The following is a 26611-nucleotide window of genomic DNA, read 5'->3' as shown; positions in this document are numbered from 1 at the left end:
AGCCCGCTTTCCCGCCGCTGCTGCCCCTGCGGCCCCGCCTCCGCGCCCATCGGCTAAACCACTGCCTCCCGCCTCCCAGCTACTCCTCCCTCCCAGCTCCCTTTCAATGGAGGCATCTGTGTGACCGCGCCGCTGGCGCACCTAAGGCAAGGACGTCTGCACCCATCCGCGCCTGGACCGCCCCCGGCGCCAGAACGCCTGGACCACGCGAACGCCATGACACCAGACTCCACTACGGCGCCAGCACCCTCCACGCACTCAACGCCAGCCGAAACCACAACTGCTTCCAGGCCGCCCCAAAACGGACCCTTCTCCTGCCGCACCTGCAGCTTCACCCTCGACAGAACCACCAAACCTCCAAGGACTGGACCCAAGCACCTCCGCTACATACTTCTCAACACCCGCTCCGCACGTAAACACGCCGTCGAGCTCTGGGATCTGCTCGACACCTCCGCCCCAGACGTGGCCTTCCTGACCGAGACCCGGTGGAACGACTCCTCGGCGCCCGACATCGCCATAGCCATCCCAGACGGCTACAAAATCACCCGCAGGGATCGCGCCAACGGAACCGGAGGAGGAATAGCCATCATCCACAAGTCCACCCTCAAGGTCACTACCCACGCAGACGACACCCTCAATGCCGCTGAACACCTGCACTTCCGGATCCACACCGACCCCAACACCACCCTCAGAGGAACACTCATCTACAGACCCCCGGACCCTGGGCTCAGTTCACCGACTCCATCACCGACCTCGCCCGTACCCACACACTCGCCTCCACAGACTACATCGTCCTCGAATACATGAACTTCCACCTCGAGAACAACAAAGACGCCAACTCCGCCACCCTGATCGCCAACCTCGCCAACCTTGGTCTCAGAGAACTCGTCACCGCACCCACCCATGCCGCCGGCCACACGCTGGACCCTGTCTTCTCACAGGCACCCACGTCACCTTCAACCACACCATTGATTTCCACTAGACCGATCACCAATGCATCCATTTCACCTTCAAGAAACCAACCACGCACCACCACACCCAACAGCTGCCTCACTGCTGCTGGAGCAAAGTCACCAAAGACCGGCTGATCACTACCCTCGCCCAGAACCCACCCACCGACCCCACCAACCCAGACGCCGCAGCCCGCAACCTCAGAGAGTGGATTAACGACTGCACCAACACCCTCGCCCGCTCAAGAAGCCCTCCAACAACCACACCAGCAAGAGAGCCACTTGGTTCACCAACAAACTCCAGACCTCCAAGCGAGCATGCCGGAAACTGGAGAAAATATGGCTCCACGAACGCACACCGCACAGCCACGCAGCCCACAAGGACGCCACCCGAAGACATCACCACCTCATCAGATCAGCCAAAAGATCCTTCATCAAAGACCGCCTGGATTACAACGCAACACGACACCAAAGAGCTCTTTAGCATCGTAAAGGAACTCTCCAACCCCAGCGCCAACGCCAACACCAACCACATCCCGCTCTCTCAAGAACTGTGCGACTCACTAGCCACCTTCTTCCACCGCAAGATCGCTGACATCCACAACAGCTTTAACAGCACAACCATCCCGACTACGCCAGACTCCACCTCCCCTGTGAACAGTGCCATCCGCCTGACCTCCTGGTCCAACGTCAACGACGAAGAGACACGCAAGGTCATGAACTCCATCCACTCAGGATCTCCGTCAGACCCGTGCCCACACCACGTATTCAACAAAGCAGACGCAGCCATCGCACCCCAACTACGGAAGGTCATCAACATCTCCCTCGAAACAGCGACATTCCTGGATAGCTGGAAACACGCCGAAATCAACGCCCTCCTCAAGAAACCCAAGGCGGACCCCAAGGACCTCAAGAACTTCCGGCCCATCTCCCTGCTCTCATTCCCGGCAAAGGTCATTGAGAAAATCGTCAACAGACAGTTGGCCACCACCTGGAAGACAACAACATCTTGGACCCTTCCCAGTCCGGATTCATACGAAACCACAGCACCGAGACAGCCCTCATCGCTGCCACAGACGACATCAGACGCCAACTAAACAACGGCGAAACATCAGCCCTCATCCTCCTGGACCTGTCGGCCACCTTTGACATGGTCTGCCATCGCACTCTAAAGACACGCCTCTCAGAAGCCGGAATCCAAGAGAAGGCCCTTGACTGGACCACGTCCTTCCTCTCTTGCAGAACCAAGAGCGTCCACCTCCCACCCTTCTGATCCAAGGCCACCGAAATCATCTGCGGCGTCCCCCAGGGCTCATCCCTCAGCCCAACACTGCTTAACATCTACATGGCCCCCCTCTCACAAGTGGCCCGCCATCTTGACCTCAACATCATCTCTTACGCCGACGCCAGCTCATCCTCTCCCTCACAAGGACCCACACACCGCCAAAAACAACCTCTATGAGGGAATGAAGGCCCATCGCCGACTCGATGAGGAGCATCCATCTGAAGCTGAACTCAGACAAGACAGAGCTACTCATCCTCAGACCCACCCCCTCAGCCTGGGACGGCTCCTGGTGGCCAACCTAAGCAAATCCGTTCCGCTCGTGAATTTTGCGGATTTTCGGTAAATTCGCAATCCGTGAACGCTCGCGAATTTACCGAAAATCCGCAAATCCGCAGCGGATTTTTTTTTCTTGGTGATACAATTTTGCGGCGTGCGGTGTAAGTTCGCAATTGCGAACATGTAGGTGCGGCGGGCAGCAACAATCTCGCACTCGCGAAATTACAAAAATTGCAATTCTGCACAAGAAATCCACTAGCAAGCAGCATAGACCTTCTGAAAATGATGATTTTTATCAGAATAACTCCGCAGGTTGACATTTGCCTGCACTTTTTTGGATTTGAGGCCTTTTGACTTTCTTTGGATCACTTTTGGATTAGAAAGCAACTTTCACAAGTAAGCTTGTTTGGGGCATTACAGTTGCTGTAATGCTGTTCTGCAGAAAAACGAGTTTTGCAAAAGTGAAAGCATTTAGCAGGTGCAAAAGTTCAAACTTATCATTAGTAACCATTCCCTGTAGTGCTTCCTGACTGGGGCCCCTCCAGAGTTCAGTTGCTAGTTGCAACAATTATATGACCCTGCTCTGACCCTCACAGCAGGCTCATAGAATAGCTACAAGTAGGCCACAAAGGTCCTGGAAAAAAAATTGCACTGCAACAGAAAGCAAATTAAAGATAAGGAAGCAGGTGCCAGACTAGAATTTTAAAACAGTGACACATTAATAAATCAACCCCAAATTAATTCATGTCAGTTGAAGCAGGGCAGGTGTGCTTGCTTTTTCCACCCATAATCTACAGTGATGATGAACCAGAGGGTGGCATTGATGTACCAGAGGGTGGCATGGGTGAAACAGAGGGTGGCAGGGGTGAAACAGAGGGTGCTGGGAACCTGTGATGATGAACCAGACGTAGAAACAACATAATCGCGACTGTTGCGAGCCGACATGTAAGTTCGCAATTGCGAACTGGTACAAAACCCTCGCGAACTGGCAGAAATCAAAATTGCGAACACACAAAAAAAAAAATCTGCAAATTCGCGAGAATTTGCGGATTTTGCGGATTGCGAGTTCGCATATTTGCAAAATTCGCGACCGCCAGATTCGCAAAATTCGCCCATGCTTAGGCCAATCATAATGGGAGCAGCACCAGCACCCACCGACCATGCACGCAACCTAGGATTCATCCTTGACTCCTCCCTCTCCATGTCTAAACAGGTCAACGCCGTCTCCTCCTTCTGCTACAACACCCTCCACATGCTCCTCAGGATCTACAAGTGGATATAGACCGAAACAAGAAGAACGGCGACACAGGCCCTCGTCAGCAGCAGACTGGACTACGGCAACGTACTCCACGCAGGAATCCCAGCCAAACACCTACATCGACTACAACGGAACCAAAACGCCTCCGGCCGACTGATCATCAATGTCCCCCACCCCAGCCACATCACCCCCCACCTGAGAGACCGAAACTGGCTCCCTGTACAAGAGGATCACCTTCAAGCTCCTCACCCACGCACACAAAGCACTCTACAACGCCAGACCAGCCTACCTGAACAGCAGACTCAGCTTCTACACCCCCACCTGCCAGCTCCACTCCGCCAGCCTCACCTTCGCCGCTGTCCCCCGCATACAACGAATGACCTCCGGCGGCAGATCCTTCTCCTACCTCGCCTCCAAAACCTGGAACACCCTAACTACCCACATACGGCAGACCCAAGACCTACTCACCTTCAGAAGACTTCTCAAGACCTGGCTCTTCGAGCAGTAGCAGCACCCCCCTCCCCTCAGTGCCTTGAGACCCTCACGGGTATGTAGCGCACTCTACAAGTACTATGATTGATTGATTGATCCATTTAGTTTGACCATGGAAACCTGACCTGAGAGGGGTAATGGGGTATCTCATATGTAGTTGGTGTTCCGCTTGCTAGAAGCCTCCTTTAGAAAATTAACATCGCCTATTAGTGAACCAGAGAAAATCCCATTAGCTGTCTTAGAGATGGTCTTCAAAATGTAATGGAGCCTAGTTTCCCTACTAACTATGTGCAACCAAATAGTTGTTTCCGTTATAATGATGGCTAGCTTGACTGAGCCATCATTTCTCCTATGCATTCTATACATCTCTTCGATTAAAAACAGGTCAACCTTCATACCCTTTGTCTAGCAGGTGCTGCAAGCCAACTCCTAGAAGAATGAAGACACTGATGTACCAGAGATAGACCCTGCTGCAATGATATGTTTGAAACAAGCATTGGCATAGCCAATAGGTCTCGCTTTTGGGACCTTATAAGTATTTAGTTATGCAGCACAATATCCTTGGTGCAACCAAATTAACTGTTGCGTGGCTAAACACTTATAAGGTCCCAAAGGCAAGACCTATTGGCTATGCCAATTCTTGGTGTGGTTGTGTGTGTGGCAGTGTGTGTGTGGCAGTGTGTGTGTGGTTGTGTGTGTGTGGTTGTGTGTGTGTGGTTTGTGGGTGTGATTGTGTGTGGGTGTGGTTGTGTGTGGTTGTGAGTGTTGGTGCGGTTGTGGGTGTGTGTGGATGTGTGGTTGGGTGTAGTTATGTGTGTGGTTGTGTGTGTGGTTGCGTGTGTGGTTGTGTGTGGTTGTGTGTGTGTTTATGTGTGTCTCATGTGTATGGTTGGGTGTGTGGGTGTATGTGTGTTTTTGTGTGTGCTTGTGTATGTGTGGGGTTGTGTGTGTGGTTGAATGTGTGTGTGGTTGTGTGTGTGTGTGGTTGTACGTGTGTGTTTGTGTGTGTGGTTGTGTGTGTTTGTGCGGTGTGTGTGTGGTTGTGTGTGTGTGTGGTTGCGTGTGTTTGTGTGCACCCTCGTGACTCCTTTCTCAAGGTTGCGCACAATAAAGCGCGCAGCAACATTAGGGCTGGGAGGAACCTGTGAAGGCATTCAGCACAGGGACATCCCCGCTCATCCTTTGCTAAAAATAGACAGTGGCTGCAGAGAGCAGTGGTGCACTCAAATCCACTGGTAGATGATACTCAACAGGAGGCAGCCACAGCGTGTAAGCTTCCTTTGTATGTTCAGAGGTTGCAAACAATAGAGCACGCAGCAGTTCCGCCGAATGAAGTCGGCACAGAATTATTGCTGTTCATCCCTGGCTAAAAATAGACAGTGACTGCAGAGAGCCGCAGCAGAAACCGCCCGGCTATTGAGGGAGTTAGTTAACCTGCGGCCAGAGCATCGTGCAAGCTTCCTTTGTATGTTCGGAGGTTGCTGGAGGCAGTCGGCGCAGGAACGTCCCTGTTCATCCCTGGTTAAAAATAAGCGGCTGCAGAGAGCGGCAGTAGAGACCGCCAGAAATTGGAAGTTGCTAGTCAACCAGCGGCAACAGCAGCATGCAAGCTTCCTTTGCGTGTTCAAAGGTTGCACACAATAGAGCGCGCAGCAGGGCTGCTGGATGCAGCCGGGCACAGAAGCATCCCTGGTGAAAGTTAAATAATGGCTGCAGAGAGCGGCAGTAGAGACTGCCAGGGTATGGGGTGATGTTACTTAACCTGCGGCTGTAACAGCTTGCAAGCATGTCGGTTCATCCCTGGCTAATAATAGATGGCAGCTGTAGAGAACAGCACATGGTAGTTGCTCAAACCTCTCAGTGCAGTCAGAAGAGCATACAGATGGCAACAGCACGCAATCGCGATGTTGATCAGTTGCACTGTCACAGCAGCGCAGCGGTGAAACTGATGCAGCCGTGAAACTGATCAAGATCGTGCGCTGTTGCCGTCCGTAGATTTATGGCCTTTCAGATCTGGATGATTTCACGGACTGGAAAGAGCCTGAAAGAGTGTTGCCATGGTGATGGGGATGCTGCTTGGAGGGAACAGCAAATCCTGCCTTCAGCTGCGCCCATAAAAGTGAAAGTGATCGCGGAGCGATGCACTTAATGAGCCATGACGGAAGCGCGACAGCTGTGCACGTCTAGTGCGCTCTTGTGCGTGTTCTAGCAAGCTGATCGCCGTCAAAGTAGCATTTCTCAGAGCCCTACTAAATGTCTCACCCAGAACAACGCATGCGCTGGCTCAGGCGAGACCTAAATAGCAAAAAACCCTAATGATCTCAAGTTCCAAGACCAAAGAATTGCCTTTCTGAAGGTGCATACCCAAAGTGTAGACAGTGGCGTAATAAAGTTTGAGGCCCCCCTGCCAAGCACAGGGAGGGCCCCACACTCCAGGCCCAGTCAGGAGCTCTCAGGCCAGGAGCCTGCCACCTGTGCACGATATAGGGCGGGGTGCCAGCTTCAGATTTATCAACAATCATATAATGCTAAAATAAATTTTACCACAAGCAGGGTGCATGAGAAGGGCTTAATGGGCAGTAGAAAGGGAGAGGAATGCGGATTGGTATGGGTCCTAAGTAAGAGAAGCCGCATTGTTTGGTAAAATAAACATTTTGAATACTTTCAAAAGAGAGAGAGTGTGTGCCTTTTTGTCTGTGTTTATATACATGTTCCTGGTGAAATCCAACAGACACATCACTATACCCGACTAAAAGCACAAGTACCCGACTATTTCCCAGAAAATACATTTATTAGGGGAGGTGTAACAGCCCAAACACACCCCCTGAAGCTACACCCAACCCCTGGATCTCTGGGGCATTTTCTGCACCACAGGGGCTGATGTTGCTCCACCGGGTATATACCTTGCAACACAGGGCACTCAAAAACTGTAGTTCCAATGCGACAACATTTCTTAAGCTACATCCCAGAACTATATACCTCGTAACAACTAAGAAGTAGCTTGAGAAAATTAAACATGAGTTAGCCCTTCAAGAATGAATATGTGCACGCACACACACATACACACAACACGCACAAAAAGAAACAATTATTGACGTAAACATAGAATTATTCTCAGCTAGCAGATCTGAAAAACTAGCCAAGAGGATGATGCTGCAAAGTCATCGAGAAAGGTGCTAAGCAAGTTATACTACATGTGCTAATAGTCGTAGGAAAGGACAGGGTACTCCTGCATGGCGATAATGTCCTGAGACGCCAGAACACAGAGGCCTGCTGGTGGTATGATGCAACACAAAAACCCAACTTCTGTCGGCAACCACTGAAAACTAGTCAAGAAGAGACCAACGGAAAACCTCACAATTTGAGCAACTCAACCAGTCGCGGCCGGCATTAATCGCGGGCGGAGGGGGCAGGGGGTCACGCGAGTGGGAGGGGGGGGCTTAATATATTAATAGAAAAAGAACTTAACTGTCCACCGGCCGGGTCCCATGTTTTCTCGACACCAGCCCTCCTTCTTTCTTGCCTCAGGCAGGAAGCAGGCAGCCTCCCTCCCCTCCCCTAAGCCAATCACAACATTGCATTGAGAGCATGTGATTAGTGGGGATGCCGCCCACCCAGGGGCTTACGGGGAGGCCATTTTCTCGCAGCCTGCATGGAGCAAGGGCAGAGTGCGAATGACTGGTTTGGGCGGCCCCAGAGGGCCGACCAAACAGTGGTCGTGCCCTCAGGAGGGGGCTCACCACTCCTCCCCTGCTCGTAGAGCAGCAGCCCACCACAAAACCCTACTGTTCTGCTTTCTCGCAATGCAAGAAGCAGAAACATAAAATGGTAGTTATACCACTTTATATTTTTGCTTCTCGCACTGCGAGAAAGCAGTGGGGGGATGCTCCTCCGCCCTAGTGGAGGAGCCGCCTCAGAACTCGACTTGTTCGAGTGGACAAATACATGAAGAAGTAATTAAGGCAATCACCTCTGAGGGTATCCCGGTACTTGAGCAGGTGTGTAGGTGAATGTCATAATAATTTGAAGAGCCAGGTCTGAAGCTGCTTGAGGACTTCAAGAAGTGAGGAGGAGGTTCTGATGTGTTGGAGGAGGCCCTTCCATGTTTTGGTGCTATGTATGAGAACGAATGACCTCCTGTTCTGCGCTTGTGAATGTGGGAGAGTGAGAATGAGAGTAAGGCTTAACATAGGTGTCTGTTAGGTTGGTGAAATTGTATACGATTGTTAAGTGCTGTGTTAGGCTTTTTATGTGTACTTGAGGTGTTTGGATTTGCTGCATTTGTTGAATGGGGAGCCAATTGAACTCTCTGAGGTGGGGTGAGATGTGGGTTCGGCATGGGAGGTCGAGTATGAGTCTTGGAGCGGCATTCTGGATGTGTCTGGAGTCTGTCTAGGAGCTGCTTGCAGATTCAGGTATAGAATGTGTTGCCGTAGTCGAGCCTGCTAGTGATGAGCGTTTGCGTTATGGTATGTCTGGTGTTCTGTGGCAGCCACTTTATCATTTTTCATAGCATGCATAGAATGTGGAAGCGGTTGGCGCTCACTGCATTGACTTGTGCTGTCATGTTGAGCTTGTTGTCTAGGATGATCCCCAGATCACCGGCTTCGTTGGTAGGTGTTGGTCCAAGCTCCATCGGCCACCAGGGTGCGTCCCATGGGGAGGTCTTGTTTTCGAAGACCATTACTATTTACTTCTGCCTTGTCGGAGTTCAGCATTAAGCAGTTGGTACTCATCCATTCTGCTACCATGGTAATTCAGTTTGTGAAGTAGGTTCTGGCAGTGGTTGTCTTGTTCATCAGGAAGAGGATGAGTTGTGTTTCATCAGCTTAGGAGATAATGTTGATGGCCTGGGATTGGATGATGTTGGTGAGCGGTGTCATGTAGACGTTAAACAGGGTGTGGCTGAAGGATGATCCCTGGGGGACTCTGCAGATCAGGTTCTTGGTCTTGGATGTGAAGGGTGGCAGTCAGATTCTTCGCGTGAGGAAGGAACAGATCCATTTGAGTGAGGGTTCTTTAATGTCGATCTTGTTGTGTCTTCTGGCAAGTGTGAAGTGGGATGCTGTGTTGAATGGTGTGCAGAGGTCGAGCAGGATAAGGACTGCTTTTTCTCCTCATCCAAGATGGCCCATGTGTTATCAGTGGCTGCAAAGAGTGCTTTTTCAGTGCAGTGGTTGTTTCTAAATCCTGAGTGTTGTCCACTCTGTGGTGTAGTTCGAGCAGGGTTGTAAGTTGCTGGTTTATGGTCTTTTCTATCATATTGGCTGGGTATGGAAGCAGGGAGATAGGTTGGGAGTTGCTCAGTTGGTTCTGGTCGACAGATGTTTTCTTGAGGAGGGCATTGACTGCTGCATGTTTCCAGTCTTTCGGGAATGTGATGGATGTAATTGGAGGTGTTTATGACGCGAGAGAGGGCAGTGCTGATTGGTGATGCTCCCAGGTTGTAGACGTGGTGGGGATACGGATCCGATGGGGATCCTGAGTGGATGGTCCACATAATCGTCGCTTTGTTGTGTCTGGTGAGGGTTGTGCATTCAGTCAGGTGGCTGTCTTGGTTTGTGATGGGTAGGTTGGCTGAGGTCAGGTTGGTATGTGAGGTTTCTGTAGATGTTTGCAATTTTTCTGTGGAAGAAGTTTGACAGGTTGTTGCCGAGTTCTTGGGGGCGGGGATGATATTGTTGATGGACGCTGAGGGTGTGGTGAAGTCTTTGATGATTGAGAAGATCTCCTTGCAGTTGTTGGAGCTCCCTTCATTGTGTTCAGCTAGCACTCTTTTCTTAGTGTCTCTTAGTTGCTGGTGGTAACTTCTGAGCACAGCCTTGTAGGTGGTTCTATTGGTGGCTTGCAATGTCGTTTGGCATCTCAAATTGTAAGAGTTTACAAGAATTAAGGAGCAGGCCAGGAGACGCCATAGTCCCGGTATAAATAGGACCATCTGATCTTGGACAGTCCTTCTCAGACGGTGTGTCAACCATAGCTCCTGTGGTTCATACAGGGTGAATTCACGAAGCAGCGAAAATGAGGATAAGGTCCCCGTTAAGAACGCTTTATGCATCCTTACATAAAGAATAGGATTCCTAACAAACAGTACCGATAAAAACGAGGGTGATCGATTTTGACCCCTATACCGATTGTTACTTTGCCAATCTACCACATAGAGACATCTGACTGATCCACTTGGAGAGACTGGTTCCTACTTCCTCTCACCAATGAAAAGGATTAATCTTGGGGAGATTTGTACAAACTATTTGTTAGCCTGAAGAAGGTGGGACACAATCAAATACCACCGAAACGCGTCGCTTCTGTGTCTAAGAAGAGAAAACAAATTTGAAATACAACTCCTGGTTCGAATATAGGTAGCCCAACTAGAAAACTTGAAATAACATCTTATGTAGAACAAGAATACCTATGTGTACATTGTATGTGATGCAAGAGCACGTATATGGTATTGTTTTCTAAGTGTGTGTCCACGCTGGTCATGGTTTTGGAGATTTTGTGTTTTTATTTTTATTTCTCCCTTTTCTCGTGCATTGGCTGTTTTTTTATAATTAGTTTTTTTATGTTATGTAATTATATTTCTCTGGAGACAAGCTTTTAATAAACAGACAAAAGTCTTTTAACACACAGTGGATATTAAAGATTCATGATTTTTCAACATTATGTTCTTTGGTTCTAATTGGTGCTGTTAGAGTGAGGTTTGATTGGAAGCAGTATATGTGTGATGTGTGCATAAAAACAGAGCCCAAAGGGACTATTGTTTTCAGTGTCTTGCTTTTGGCGCACCACAGGCACACCTGCTGCGAATCCACATTGCAGCTACCATTAAGTAGGTCCTCTGAAATTCACCAGTTAGAGTTTACTGAGATAACTATAACTTGTGATCTCAACATGCACTGCTTATGACCTCACATATAACATCACTCATGACATGCTCAATGACATCACTCATGAAGTATCAAACTACCTCATTGATGACATCATCCAATGCTTGTGACATTTACCTATATACTTCTGACAGTAAAAGGTATTTAGCGGGCTACTTCTAGAACAACATTTCAATAGCTTCTGTACTGCCAATAATTGTTTCTTCTGTTTAATTTAAGTATTTTCTTGGTGTAACCTCTGTGCCTGGAGTATCCCATCATCTCATTTTGGATGCTGATCTATCCTCATTGGTGCTTCAGTTCTGTTTGACCCAAAGGAACTCATTGTAGGGTATGCTCCATCGGAAATTGGGTGTATGATTGATATCTGCATGGATCTGGTGGAGTGGTGTGGCTCACTGGTTAGAGGCGGCAGACCCGAGAGCAGAAGTCGGCCTGGGACCAGGGTTCAATTACCGGCGTGGCAGGGTTGTGGACCAGGGTCAGCGGACTCGACAATTCTCGCCTCGGTGCCTACTCTAACCTGGGGTCCCACTCGGCAACTCTGGGCATTAGCTTGCCTAATCTCCACAACGGCCCCATCAATGCCGGGGATGCCTGGCTCCACCTTGGGGATTCCCAGTAGGGACCATCCCACAGGGAAAGCCAGGACGGGTTCCCCAGCGGTATACAGCGCCGGGACGCCCCTTTGCTGGGGCAGCTGTACGCTTTACAAGTATACGACATTTAACATTTAAAATCTTTAGTTCATTGAGAATTTGAGATCCAAATCATTTATGTTGATTTCAGAAAAGAAAACTTTTTGGCCATTTTTACTCCCCCCTTCCAAATTAGAAATCCTGTGTCAATGAATCTCAACCATACGGCGATGTGGTTGGTATGATGTTCCATCTCAGTTGCCCAGATCATCTGGTCCTCACACTAGCCTATGACCAGATTTGAACAGGTGAATCAGGTGCCCGTAGCGTTCCTTGTATTTGTTTGAAATATTGGTTCTTAAAAAAGAAATACATTTTCATTCAAACATATTGTGCTCATCTCCACCACCATGGTGGTATATTCTGATAGATTGATACCTTTGGCCCTCAAGTAGTGTTTGCATGCATGGAAACCATCACTATGTATGATGCTAATATAAAAGGCATTTACATCAAGGGTTACTAAGAGATATTATGACTACTGTTCAGTATATTGTGTTTGGCAAATTACGTCTTTGTCATCTCTGACATATGAGGAGAGTTTTTGAACCAAAGGGAACATAAAGATCCACAAAGATTGATATATTTTCTAGTAAACTATTTTTGATGAAATGATGAGCCTGCCTGGAGGGTTCGACTGGTCTTTGTGTATTTTGGGCAATAAGTAAAAGGTTGTGGTTATGTGCGAATTATTTTTGAGAAACTGGAATTCATCCCATTCAGTGATGGTTTGAATATGCCATTCCTTAAGTGTTTCACTATATCTGCTCTGTAGATCAATATAGTACTGCTTACCTATTTTATCGCGACACTCGTGTATGCTTATTTGTCTGCAAGTCTCTGCCACATATTGCTCCCTAGATAACAGGAACATACCCCACCTTTCATCTGAGTGTTTTATCACTATTCATTTATCCTTTTGCAGTGATAACAAGGCTTCACGAGGTTGGAAGGTCATATTGTGTCTTTCTTCTCTAGATTCGTTCCATAGAAGTATCAAATCTTTGATGGCCAAATCACTGAACACATCTATATTATTCTGGGCTGTTTGGGGAACACATTTTGACATGGGCTTGAAGCTGATGTGTGCAGAAAAATCGGTACAAATTCTATACTCACTTAGGATCTTTGTTTTGTATATAGGGTTAATATATATATATATATACCTGAGAGGTTTGAATTAAAATCTCCCTTACTGCAGCCTTCGTGGTCCGTGTCTTCATTTCTGGCAGGAGTGTGCTGTTTGAAGATTTGCTTATATATATATATACATATAAGCAAATCTTCAAACAGCACACTCCTGCCAGAAATGAAGACACGGACCACGAAGGCTGCAGTAAGGGAGATTTTAATTCAAACCTCTCAGGTATATATATATATATATTAACCCTATATACAAAACAAAGATCCTAAGTGAGTATAGGATTTGTACCAATGCCCTCCTTTGACACAGGGCCAGACATCTTCCATCTTGAAAAGGACATTGTTTTAAATGTATTTATTTATTTATTTATTTCTGATATTTGTATATATATATATATATATATATATATATATATATATATATATATATATATATATATATATATATATATATATCAGACAACACCACTGGCAAAGGCATGATTGTAATAAAATCATGCATGGCATTACAACACGTTGTAAAGGTCAATGCATTGTAATAAGTTACGCGGAAAAGACATGCCTTATATTGACATGCGTAGTTACATCAGCTATTCCACAGAGATGCCTAAAACAGGCACGAACGGCTGGAGAGCAGTCATTTTCCTTCATTTTAAGCATGCTGCTCCTCTGATGGGAACGTGGTAGACCCTCCAGGGTGAGTTTCACAATGCTAGCCCCTATCCCACCATCCCCCCACCCACCCAGTCATACCCTGTTATTTCCAGGATCTCACAGTTGAGTACGCAATTGTAATACATCAGTGGAACTCCTCTTACCTTCACGGGAATTCTCGGGTGCAAACTCAGGTATCTGTAGCAGGAAGTCCCCTTGGTTTTGACTTCTCTATAGTCAGACCTTTCTCTAGGTTTAGCACAACACAGCTGCGTTGAGCAGGCTTCCTCCAGCAGGCAGTCTGCCAGCAGTGGTGGGCCATGCCAGGAAACTGGTTTCCCCACTTATGAACGTTGGATTTATAGATCGCGTGGTTACCCTGGAGCGTCCCAGCGCTGTACCACTGGGGAACCCGTCCTGGCTTTCCCTGTGAGATGGTCCCTTTACTGGGCATCCCCAAGGTGCAGTCAGGCATCCCCGGCGGTGATTGGGCGGGAGTGGAGATTAAGCAAGCTATTGCCCAGAGTTGCAGCGTGGGACCCCACGGTTAGAGTGGCACCGAGGCGAGATTTATCGGGCCCGCAGACATTGGTCCTGCACCCGGCCGCGTCGGGAATTGAACCCTGGTCCCGGGCCGACCTCTGCCGCCTCTAACCGTTGAGCCACACTTCTCCGCACATCAAGTCCTGATCACTGAGATTCAAGGCAAGGTTAGAGGAAATATTTCTATGTTCCGCTGACAAGTGCTTAAATGGGTTAATACAGCAGAGAGGAATAGTTCTCATTTGTTTCCTTATTTCCAGGAAGTTCTGATTTATCAGTGAGCCAAGCAAGGATATCTGTAATCGTGTCCTCTTGTTTACATTCGAATACAAAAGAACAGGTTTTAAAACCTTCAATGCAACAGCAATTCATCCCGGATGCTGGACTTCCTTGAATCCCATTGTACATGACGAGCTCAGCTCGTCATGAGCACACGAGCAGTGTACTGCATGACGTCATGAGCATGGAAGGTGTTAAAAACCACCCGACAGATAAACTTATATAAACATCGCCATGTCCAGTTGAACACCCCTACCATCTTTGTACACAGCAGCTGAGTTTAGTTAGAATCAATGTTAGCACTTCTAGAAAGCAGGTAGCCATTAGACGAAAGAAAGGAGTAAGAAACAATTGCTCTGGACAAAGGAGTGAATCTAGACAAAAGATTAAACTTAATCTAGTACATAGTACAGCAAAGGTCGAGGTCGAAAGAGTTAAGTGCTGTCACAACTCTTTGAACATTTGGATTTTCACCACATTCTTAATTCATTGTTGCTTTGAGAATTTGTGTACGTTTGAAATTATTAATCACATCAAGTTTGATTTCTGTTAAAAATTCAAAATATAAAAACAAATCGGAGATGCTCTCAGGACTGTAATAAAAAAATGACTGGAACGACCAATGCCCTCCTTTGACACAGGGCCAGACATCTTCCATCTTGAAAAGGACATTGTTTTAAATGTATTTATTTATTTATTTATTTCTGATATTTGTAGAGCGCGAACAAATGCACATGGGCGTCTCGGCGCTATAGACCCAGTATATGATTCTTGTAAAGATAACCGAAGCATGCCTGATACGGGTTATGCTAAGCACACTGGTTGAACAACCAGGTCTTTAGCCTTCCACGAAACTGTAGGAGAGATTGGGATGACTTGATCGAAAATGGAAGAGTGTTCCATAGTCTGGCTGCGGAAACAATGAACCGTCTGTCCCCCCAGGAGACTGTTTTCGTGCATGTGCAAATGAAATGCACTTTAAACCAATCCAAAAACACTAAAGGCAGCATGTCACTAACAATATGACTGTAGGACAATCTTCAATTTTCAATGCTGTATAGCAGATAAAATAGCAGCATGTCTTGTTAAGATGTTAAACTGTTTACAACTTTATACTTTTTGTAAAATGTGCTGGTGCTAGGCCTGAGTGTGAAAGAATTTAAACTGTGGATAACATCACTCACTTCCTGAAACATAATATGTGTGTTCATATTTTTTAGATATTACTCTATTAATATCAACTTTTTCGTTTGCTTTTCAGACATTACCTCACCCTCCTCACCCACTAACTCGGGCGCCTGCATTCAAAATCCCGTTGGACCGGTACCACTCCTTACCCCTTTCTCAAAGCACCCCAACGGGGCTTGACCAGGTGGGATGGATGAAGAGGATGCTGTTAAGCACAGGTAATACTCCCCTGCTAAGGTTTTATTCATTGAAACATCTGCTGCTCACCCACTTCAAGTGTAGGCCTCACTTTGTCTGCTAAGCACACCATTAATATGCCTCTAAATAGTATCCCATGCAGTTATTTCATTCATTTATTATGAACTTTAAATGTGAAACAGACCGGTTGCGGTGGGTACTGTTGGTAACTCATTGGAGACTAGTTAGATATATCTCTAAGCATCTTCCAAGAGGTGGTTGATTCTATAAGTAGATATAGTGGTGGTTGATTCTATAAGTAGATGTAGTGGTGGTTGATTCTATAAGTAGATGTAGTGGTGGTTGATTCTATAAGTAGATGTAGTGGTGGTTGATTCTATAAGTAGATGTACTTAGGCTAGCAAACAAAAACCTTGTAGTTGCATTAGCATATATGTTGTGTTGGGTCAGACCATTTCAATTCTTCACATCTGAGATATAAGAGAACCTACATGGTTTGCCAGCGACACTATAAATCGACAATGAGTTGTTTCTTCTCCTGTTAAAGTCTGGCAATTGGGTGTGGGTGAGGGAATTTATTGAGTAGCCACATCTCCAAATAGCTACAGAACAGCTCCATTCCCAGGACTAGTTGATGCTGCAAGAGGCCAGTTTGGTTTTTGAGGCCTGCGGTGCCAGGCCAAGGAACCTCGGGTCCTCAGGTGGAGCGAGCTGTGGAATGTTTGATCTCCCATTGACCCTGAAACCAGAAATGACCATAGCACCCCCACAGGTTGTTACTCCCAAGAGGCAAAATGTAATCTTCCACAATGAGGGCCATCCCAGTGAGCTGATCCGGATGTATGACGTTACAACGCATACTTTTACCACGCATGCCTTTACAACATGGTTTTTACATCGCATGCCTTTACAACGCATAGTGCTTTGGGGCGCTGGATAGTGAATAGTTTAATTTACTATCCCAACTCCAGTCCCCGTGGATAGTAGGGAAGGTGTTGGATAGTAAATTAAACCTATTCCTTATCCTAGAGCGCCCCCCAGCACAATGCGTTGTAATGGTTTGCGTTGTAAAAGTTGCGTCGTAAAGGCACTGCGTTGTAAAAGTTGCGTTGTAAAGGTTGTTTACCGCTGATCCTGATGCAGCAGTGAGAACCATTCTGGGACCAAAGTGGTTTTGTTCTCAATGCCTCATTGGGTAGAACTAGAGTTTACCCCTGACAGCCCAGCCTGCATGACAATGGGAAGAGCTCTGAATAAAGCTTAACGGGAGGAATTGGAGTGAGCGTTTGCCACTGGCTTTTGAGTTAGTGCCCTCTGACTTATGAACACAGTTACAAATTAATGTCTGAGAGGGGTAGGGATCACCATTGGCCTGCCTGGAATAGCACTCAATGCAGAAGTGTGGGAAAGGAGCTCTGAGTGACATCATTGATGACAAAACTTTGCATGGCGAGGGTACGAGTTATAGTTATTTGAGATAACTATAACCAGTACATTTCAGTGGTTTTGTAAGATTTAAATGGTATGTTTTAACTGACATTTTCACCTAACTATAAAGTCCCTTTAACCTTTGGTTGGTGGGCGGGTAGGTATGTCTGTCTTTGTGTTCACTCAAAGATCAAAGGTTAAAGTGATGTTATACTTAGGTGTTGAAATGAGATAAGAACTAACGTTTAAAAAATGAAAAACAACTGAAATTTGCTAGTTAGATTTTAGGGAACTAACTCTAACCTGTGCCCCATCATAAACTGTTGATGACTTAACATATTAAATAACTCATGGGATGTTAAATACCAAGCCCACGTGGGTGCTAAGCCCCTGCTGAGGATGGCATCAGCCATGTACACCGTTGGTGTGACCCAACACCCAGCCCACTGGAGGCAGCAAATCCCCATTGTGCACTGCATGCGGCCTGCCCAAATGAGGTTAGCCACAGGTGTAGCCTATGACCAGACTATTCTCATTTTTATTTACAAAGGTTTTTCAGTACAGCGGTACCCCTCTGGGGGGCTCGCTGGGATCCATGGTACCAGTGCTTTTACCGTGGTTCCAGGCTCAGCACAGTCTCTACTCCAGCCAGACTCTACAACCAACTCCCTGTGGGTGCCCAATCCCCCATATGATGCCCAATCTTTGGCGCGACTCTGCGTCCTACTCGCCACATGCACCCACGCCCCTGAATGTGGCCATCTCCTAGCAGCGAACGGCCTTCATCCCTCTGAGTCCTCTCCTCACAAGTACTTTGAGCCAGGACGTCTGTACTCTCCCCCTTTATATCCTTTTTCACAATGGTTTTCAGGAAACGGGGACCAAGTCCTGTCATGTTGACCGCAGCATTTTTTTCAGAGTTGCAGGCAGCTAAGAAGATTACTAGGTCCCGCAGGACAGGGACTAGTCCCTCAGAAAAGAAAAAGCAAAGAAAAAGCTTCCTCTGCCAATTAGACGGCCTTCTATTTTAAATTTTCTGGACCGCTGGACTCCCTTGGGACCAACAGCAAGGATATATCTTACATTTGAACCACTTCATACCTACTCTGAACACCTCTTTAAATGCGAATTTCTCAAATACGGCTCAACTGATTTACCAAAGGCAGGTATTCTGAGTAAAGTTCTAACTTTCTGATCAATTCATTTCAGCACTTTTCTTTAGTGTCAGACAGCAAAGATTCCTACTGGAATTAACATGAAATATCTGAATTTTCAGACTCTATTTTTATGGCCCCTGCTTGACTGATCGACGCAAAACTTTCCGCGAAGGAGCCGAGGAAGATGAACGTTTTGTTTGGAAAGTTTTGTACTGAATCGACAAATGATGCCAAAGTTATTAGTGAACAAAAAGTTGCTATGGAAACTGTAGCCTAGCTATAACTACACAGTGGCCATCACCACTGTGTAATATACATACATAAAAGGTAACTATAACATCCACCTATATTGTCATGGAGGGGATTTATAAACCACAAGGCAAAAGGCTGAGAGGTTTATAAATGTCACTTGAGCTCGGAGATGGAAATATAGGACCATATTACGCAGGACTTGTTATGTATTTTTTAGATGACATGATTTATTAATTAAATTTAGTACTCAGTAAGATTTGAGCATTTGATCGTCATCTGTTTAATATTCATCATTTGCTTGAGACTGCAGAAATTTCTGCCCATGTTTTGAAAAATGTGTATTTTTGTAATGATATTGTGGTAATATTTAAAATGTGTTTATGCAACAAAGTATTATTATAACTCAAATGTTAAAATGCAAATTGCATTGTAAGGAAAATAAAACCATGCATTCTAAAATGTGCTTTTCTTTTATAGTATATTGACACCATAGAGTAGGTTTAACAAGACCAGTATAAAGACAGATGTAATGAAAGGGGTCTTTTTGCATGATACCCCTTCAATATTTGGACTGATGCTGCTGTTTTGTTTACTCTGAAGTGCCTGAGGCTTTGCTAACCAGGCCCCAATGCTCGTGCTCCCTGGACCCATCAAAGTGTATGTGCAGTTGGCTAATCCCTGATTAGCATATTTAACTTACCTGTAAGTCCCTAGTATATGGTACACAGTGTACCCAGAGCTGGTAAGTTAAATGTCAACACTGGACTGTAGCACTTACTGTACCACCAATGCTGTTACACCCTGAAAACATAGCTCTAGGTCTGCATTGCAGCCTAGCCGGGCTGCTTTTAGAAAGGCCAACCCAACATAACAAAACAATAATTTTGTATCCCCAAACGTTCCTTTTTAAATATTTGTAAGTCACTTCTAAGGCGGGCCTTAGTAGCTCTTAAGACATAGTGCCAGATATTGAAAAGAAGGACATGTTGAATTTAACCTTTGAATGTTCTGACAGTGAAAAGTCACAATTTAATTTTCACTGTAGCAAGGCCAGTGGCCCTATTAGCTAACTTGGATTTCCACTAGCCCACATGCTTAGTGCTAACTTTCATTTGGGACCACAAAACCTAGGGCTCCAAGGTATCAAATTGATCGTTAAATTAAACCTGACATAATGCTAACGTTGATTTAAAATACCTTTTAATGCTAAGGTGACTTTAGAAAGTCATCAATTTCTTGTCCCACACTTTTAATAGCCATTTCTGGTTACAACAGCAGTTGTCACCTGAGACAGCCAGCTGCACTCCGGATAAATTATGTGAAGCATTTCTGGGAAGGGAAACAAAGGGTCTACTGAAGGAAGGAGGCGTGACCTCCACCAGTCAGAATGCCCCAGGGCCGGTGGCCACAGATGGTCCAGCTTCAAAGGGGTCACTTTCAGCTGTCCTACTTCTTTGTGTAGGTAGATAGGCTGGCCTCTTCTACAGAGTGGAAAACCCATTGCAGAACCAGTTTTCCAGGAGGGCATTTCCATGACTCAGTCTCAGGGAAGAAGTGTTCCGACATCCTAAATTTGGGCAGAGAAATGCCCTGTGAAATTATTTAATGCCCGTCCTACAGGAAATTATGTAAAACTGGGTAGCGTTGATCCATGGGAATAGCGGCCCCATTGGCTAGTCGCTCCTCCCCAACCACAACCTCGAAGTTGGCATAAAAGTGGCACCCCTGGCTTCCAGTCTCAAAACAACACTGGATTTGGAAAGAACAGAAGAGGGACAGCACCTGCTGAACCTGTGGACCTCAGAACGAAAGACTGCACGAGGAAGACTGCACCTGCGGAACCAAGACAGGACTTCAGAAAGAGGCAGGGCTGCTTCTATTCGTGAATGAAAGATCCCACGGGATAGACCTGCTCCCACTTGTAACAAGGACCAGAGAGTGGACTCCAACAACTAGTTGGCTATTCTCCTGTTAAGCTTCAGAGACACAAAGGTTAAAGAAGCCCTGCACCTGCCAAGTGCCTCGCAGACCGGTTTGACTTGAACTTGCCCTGGACTCCGCTTGTGAAGTGAAGCTGAGAAATCGAGTTCTAGCCGCCACTAGGTCCCACTCAGGTCCAGGACCCTTGGGTAGTGCTGGAGTAGACCTTTCCTCATCACAGAACTGCAACTTGCCAACTCAAAGATAAAGATGATGATTCCTGAGCCCTTGTCTGAGGCTCATAAACTACCACCCTTGCAGGATTGTAGGTAGCCTCAAAGCTGCAGAGAACCAAGGCTTTCAATGGACTCCTGAACTTTGCCAATCCATCGACTTCAAAGCCAAGACTGGGTGCAGCTGCAGAGGGCCTTACCAAACTCCCTGTTGACAAAAAAAGGATCCATAAAAGTTTCTAAGTCCGAAGGTAAATCTTGACCCATACAAACCTGGAGCCCGCATCCAAGCCTGACTTTCAGTTACTTTACCCTTGATTTAGAGGCTCATAGTTTACCCCTAAAAGTGAAAAGCAGTGATTTACAAACTTTTTCTAACTTTTTGGAGTAAAAAGCAGTGATTTATGAAAACCTTTCAAAAATCATCACTCTGGTTCCCTCCATCAGATTTTTGTCATATTAGTATATATTTGAAGATTAAAACATACTCCAGTTTATGTAAATTATAATGGGGGTTTTAGTGAGTCATGTTTCTTACTTATTGATTGGGGATGACAGAGTTCCAAATGAACCAAGCCAAAAATGGTAGCCCCCCTGCGTCACGTCATTTGCATGCGAAACAAAAGGTGGTTAAAAAACTGAACAAATGACCCCCCCTCATACCAGGTGAAAACTTGGAATGTTCACAAACCTGGTTTTGAATGAAAATGGTTTTGTATTAATGTGAACAGGCAAACTCAACCTATCTACCGGAAATTGTGGGCATAGAAAAAAGACTGCCACACTAGTCTGTAGAAAGGCATATCTGATGGAAATATCTCAAATTAAACTAAACTAGAAATGCACATAGGTAAGATAATAATTACGTATGCGAACGTTTAAATATGTATAAAACCCTTTCTGTATTTCACATCGGAGTGCATCCACCTTTCGTAATTAAATCAACAGCATAATACCTAGCAGGTAGCCCTTCATCTCAGAATACAAATGAAATAAAAACACTAGTGATTATAACTCCAAGCCAAATAAGATATAACGTGTCCAGATACCACAAATAAAATGGCCATCTCGTGATGGCTAAGGGACGAAAATTCAGGAGTTTAAAATGCTGTTGCAGCTCTGCTTTTTGGTCTGATCCCTACCCTGAAATCAGGTGTTAGCAGTATTGTTGCTACTCTAGCGAAAACAACTGGCCCAAGTCCCCTTAATATATTTCTTTTCTGTGATCACACCTGGCAAAAAAGTCAAAGCTGACTCTACCATGGACAAAAAAAGAGTGTCTCTCTTGATAGGTGACCTCATACAATTGCCAATCGAATGGCTTGTAATTGTCATGACATGCGCTCTGGCAGACAGCTTAAACTAAATCTAGCCATACCAAATAATCACATTTGCTGCCATCAATCCCCTGAAAGAAACCTTTAAGGCCCTGAGTGAGCTAAGGAAAGATAAGGGGCAAAAACTCTCCTTTACTGAGAAAATAAAGGATCTCCTGGCGGAAAGTCACCGTACTCCGACCTTCCCCTGCCCTAAAGGCCCCACCCTCGCATCCCCTACGATTGCCAATTCCCTAACCACATTGCTGTTACTCACTAAGGAGTCCCTGGCTATCCTGACTGGGCGGGTGAAATCTGGCTCACCAGCAGACCTCTACCCACCCAAGATTTTCAAGATGGCCCTTCCGGGAATTAATGACGAGGTGCTTGCCCTCCTTAATTGCTCCCTGGAAACAGGGCTCGTCCCTACTAACTTCAAGGAGGCTGTGTTATTCCGCTCCTAAAGAAACCGGGCGCTGACACTAAGGTTCTGAAAATCTTTAGGCCAATCACGCAGTTGCCTTTCTTGGCCAAAGTACTTGAACAGCATGTTCTTCCATCCCTCTTCCGCCATCTTGAAGACAATGATCTCCTAGAATCTAATCAGGCCGGTTTCAGGGCCCAAATCAGCAGGGAACTGGTCATGCTTTCCGTGCTGGATGAACTGAGACTCAGGGCAGACAAAACAATGCCCTGTGCCCTGGTGCTGTTGGACCTTTCTCCGGCATTTGACACGGTCAATCATGACCAACTACTGTCGCGGATGGCGGATCTAAGCATTCAGGGCACAGCCCTTGCCTGGCTCACCACTTTTCTAAAAAACGCTCTCAGAGAGTCCAGCTAGCGGATTTGGTATCCAAACCAGCTACTCTCTCATGCGGAGTGCCCCAGGGCTCAGCATTATCGCCCCTCCTCTCTAATGCCTATTTGCAGCCCCTGATCGACACACTGAATCAGATGGAGTGCCGGATCTACAAATACGCAGACGACACCCAAATCATTATCCAAATTGACAGCTCACCAATGGCACACCTAAGAATGCAAAACATCCGAAAATTTACTGTCAACTGGATGTCGGCTAACTCAATAAAGATAAACCCTGACAAAACTGGGGTACTGGAGGTCACCTCAGTCTCCAGCCCATGGAATGACCTCTTCTGGCCAAAAGAACTTGGGCCTTTTCCTGAACCGGCGTGGCCGTGAAAAGCCTGGGAATCAAAATTGATGCCAAACTATCCATGACACAACAAGTCTTGGCAGTCGTAGGAACCTGTGTTGGCCTCCTGAGACAACTGCGGAAACTGTGTCCACTCCTTACCTTTGCCACGCTCAGACGGGCAGTTTCAGCAATGATACCGTCGCGTCTGGATTATGGCAACTCTTTGTATGCTGGCCTCCCACAACAACTGTTGGCCAGACTACAAGTCGTCATGAACGACGCAGCCAGATTAATCTTCAAAAAACCAAGACGAGCACATGCCACACCCCTACTGCGCGAGCTTCATTGGCTCCCAATCAGGCAGAGAATTAAGTTTAAGGGTCTCTGCATCACACATAAAACCCTCTACGGCCAAGCTCCAAGTTACATCAAGGACCGCATAGCCACCTATGTTCCCAGCAGGGCACTGCGGTCAGCAGAGGCCACTCTACTGGTCTGCCCCCGTTTCAATCTGACCTCCATGGGAGGGCAAGCATTCTCAACTTCTATCCCCCAGGTCTGGAATAGCCTCCCGGTGAACCTACGCAAGGAAGTGAACCTCCTTCCCTTTAGGAAAAGCTCAAGACTGTACTTTTTCTGGAAGCATGGGGCACGATTTAAGCAGCCCCCCCCACCCCTCCTCCACCTAATTCAGGTTTGCCCTCTGACAGCGCTTAGAGACCTTTGGGTGATAAAGCACGCTATAAATCAAAATTACAATTACAATTTTGAAGGTATGATGTGGATTCCCTTCTCAGAGCCATGGAAGCATGGAATGAGTTATTTCGGTGAAACACTTAATTTTCTGTGAATTGGAGATAATTTTCTCCTCTGTAAGGTACATTTTTTGCCATCCTCCGTGCAGTGCTTAATTTGAGCCGGTGGTTTTCGTTACTCAGCTCCCACACCTTATTCTCAACACCGGATTGAATAGCAGCTGCCACATGTTGGCGCGGTTTCTGTAATTTTGTAAGAGGCACAACAGCAGTTGTTTAATAATTAAATATACATTAAAACCAGTGATATCTAACATCCAAAGCTATAGGAATAGCTTGGACGGTATGAGTCATTTTTAATGTATATTTTAAGTCTAAATTGTCACACTTGTATGAGTGTGATGGTCAGTTGTGTTGGTACTGTCATCGGCTGCTCTAGTTGGGGCAATGGATGGTGCAAGCTGCAGTGGCCTCCTGACAAGGGCCCTGGTGCTTACGTTTTTTACAAATTTGGTACTGCCTCCCTGGAGAGCAAGAATATGAGGGTAAACACTCCCATCTGATGACACTGCATTTCCCAAGCCATGTTTGAAGTGCGGATTTAGATATAGGCACTTGTAATAGCCGCACAGCCACACATGGGACCCATTGGACATACGTTTCCGGTGGGTGTCACGCCGTAGACGTCATGTGTAACGTCTCCCAGGAAATGCTTGACTTGCCTATTACACATTGTTTCTCCAAGATGTATACTGCTTTTATGGGCTAAATTTGTTGTGTATTATCAATTTTGCTCTGCTCTCCGCAAATAGCTCTACTATCCATTGTGTATATTTTGCATTTATCTATTTCACAGTACACCAGCATATACATATTGTTTTGTTTGTAGATCCTATGAACTGGTTTTTTAGTGCATTTGTTTCACAACACATTTAAAATAAATACAGAGACCAGATGCCCTCATTTCTGTTTTCCAGCAGAGCCAGACCTGGGCTCAAAGACGCTCGAGGTGCGCAGAGACAGCAGGAAAAGCAAAAGCAGGTGGAAGCCTCTGATGGGGGAGTCTGTCGAGTTGCCGCTTCATAAGGTAGGCCCTGACGCTGTTCACAGTTGAGAGTAGCTCATGTCTTCTTTGTGCCGCACTTCCCCGCCACACAGCATGCCTCTACTAATAGCTGTGCAGTTGCGCCCCTGGCGGTGCCTGTTTCTCCTCCGTTTCTACTCACTGAGCTGCTAGAGAAAAAAGTTGCAAAACGATATGCAATTTGTCAGACATACGACAATGCTAATAGAGTAATGCATATTTTTGGTTGTAAGATTACAAGGCTATCTTTTTACCTTCCCATGCAGTTACTTTCTTAGAGTGTCTAAAAGGACGTGTTGGAAAGAAACTACATAAGTCGAAAATGTCATATTTTTTAAGTGTTGATTTCGGCTATCAATTCAAAGTCTCTATTTCGATTTTTTGAAAAATCATAAAAGACGGCAGCATAAAAAGGCAATTTATGACAATATTTAAAACAGTATTTAAAAAAAAAAATTAGCAACAGTATTTGAACAAGGTAAAAACCATTGGAACAGGAGAACAATTTCAGCTTTCGTTCAGAGCCGTAATGCTATGTTATGTTGTTAATATATGAGTAATTCACAGTATACCATAAATATAGCTTTGCATTGCTGCCAGGTGCGCCATTCCACAGTGGTGCACGTTGTTCATTTCAGACCGTAGACGGAGGCGTCCTGAGGTTATATGTTTGCAGTGTGGTGGTCTTTTAATCCCTGTGGCTGTTCGGTGGTCTTCTTGTACATTTTCCAAGACTGTTCGGCATAACTTGCGTCTTAGCAGGTTTAGAGCTGGATTCCTATGTAGAGGGATCATCTGTGGTCACATTAGCCAGTTGGGGTTCGTTTGGTCCTTCCTAGAGGTTCCTGGCTCCATGAGGGCAGTATGTGGTGAAGGGTCTGCTATCATCCGTCAGTTTTAACACCCCCTGTACCAACTCCATTATTTCTTTGTGAATCTTGCAACTTCATAATCAAGGGTGGGTGGAATGTTTTACTCCACCCCGTGGAATTGGTAGAATTTGGTGACTCCGCGTTTATTATTTATTTATTTTATTTTTAGTGTTTTCTATAGCGCGAACATGACCCTGCAAAGGGTGTCAGAGCGCTTTACAGAAGCATTTAAACAACAATCCTAACATTACATATTACTAGACATATGTGACTGCAGTAAATGCAATTCCAACGGGCTAGTAGTAACAAAACAAAGAAAAACAATGAGATAACAACGGATATAAAAGACCAAACATTGTACAGTGAAACTGGTAGTGCGAAACTTATGTCCGCCAAGCAGAACGAACTGGGTAAAAAACTGTTTTATAACGCAGAGTTCTGGCCAAATTCCTTCAATCGCTGCGAGGCGGAAGGGTTTTCTTGCCAGGCTTCAGAAATGCTAGCTGGCAAGCACGCGCAGGATTTGACGCACCTATCATGATTTTCTAATGTGGGTTGTCGCAGTCAGAGGGCTGCTTCTCCAG

General features: G+C 46.0%; 1 protein-coding gene across 1 annotated transcript in view; it reads left to right on the top strand.

The window, feature by feature from the left end:
• The window catches only part of LOC147662093 (uncharacterized), a 358416-nt gene extending 332816 nt beyond the window's left edge, over positions 1-25600 (top strand). The window contains exons 6-7 of the mRNA XM_086951116.1: positions 15727-15871; positions 25049-25600. Of these exons, the coding sequence (XP_086807242.1) occupies positions 15727-15871; positions 25049-25185 (282 nt within the window). The 3' untranslated portion in view covers positions 25186-25600. The remainder of the gene's footprint in view (positions 1-15726; positions 15872-25048) is intronic.
• Positions 25601-26611: the final 1011 nt, after the last annotated feature.

This window comes from Lissotriton vulgaris, unplaced genomic scaffold, assembly GCF_964263255.1.
Source record: "Lissotriton vulgaris unplaced genomic scaffold, aLisVul1.2 SCAFFOLD_606, whole genome shotgun sequence".
Lineage (NCBI taxonomy): Eukaryota > Metazoa > Chordata > Amphibia > Caudata > Salamandridae > Lissotriton > Lissotriton vulgaris.
The sequence above is the reverse complement of the archived record's forward strand: the minus strand, read 5'-3'. Positions and strand labels throughout refer to the sequence as shown.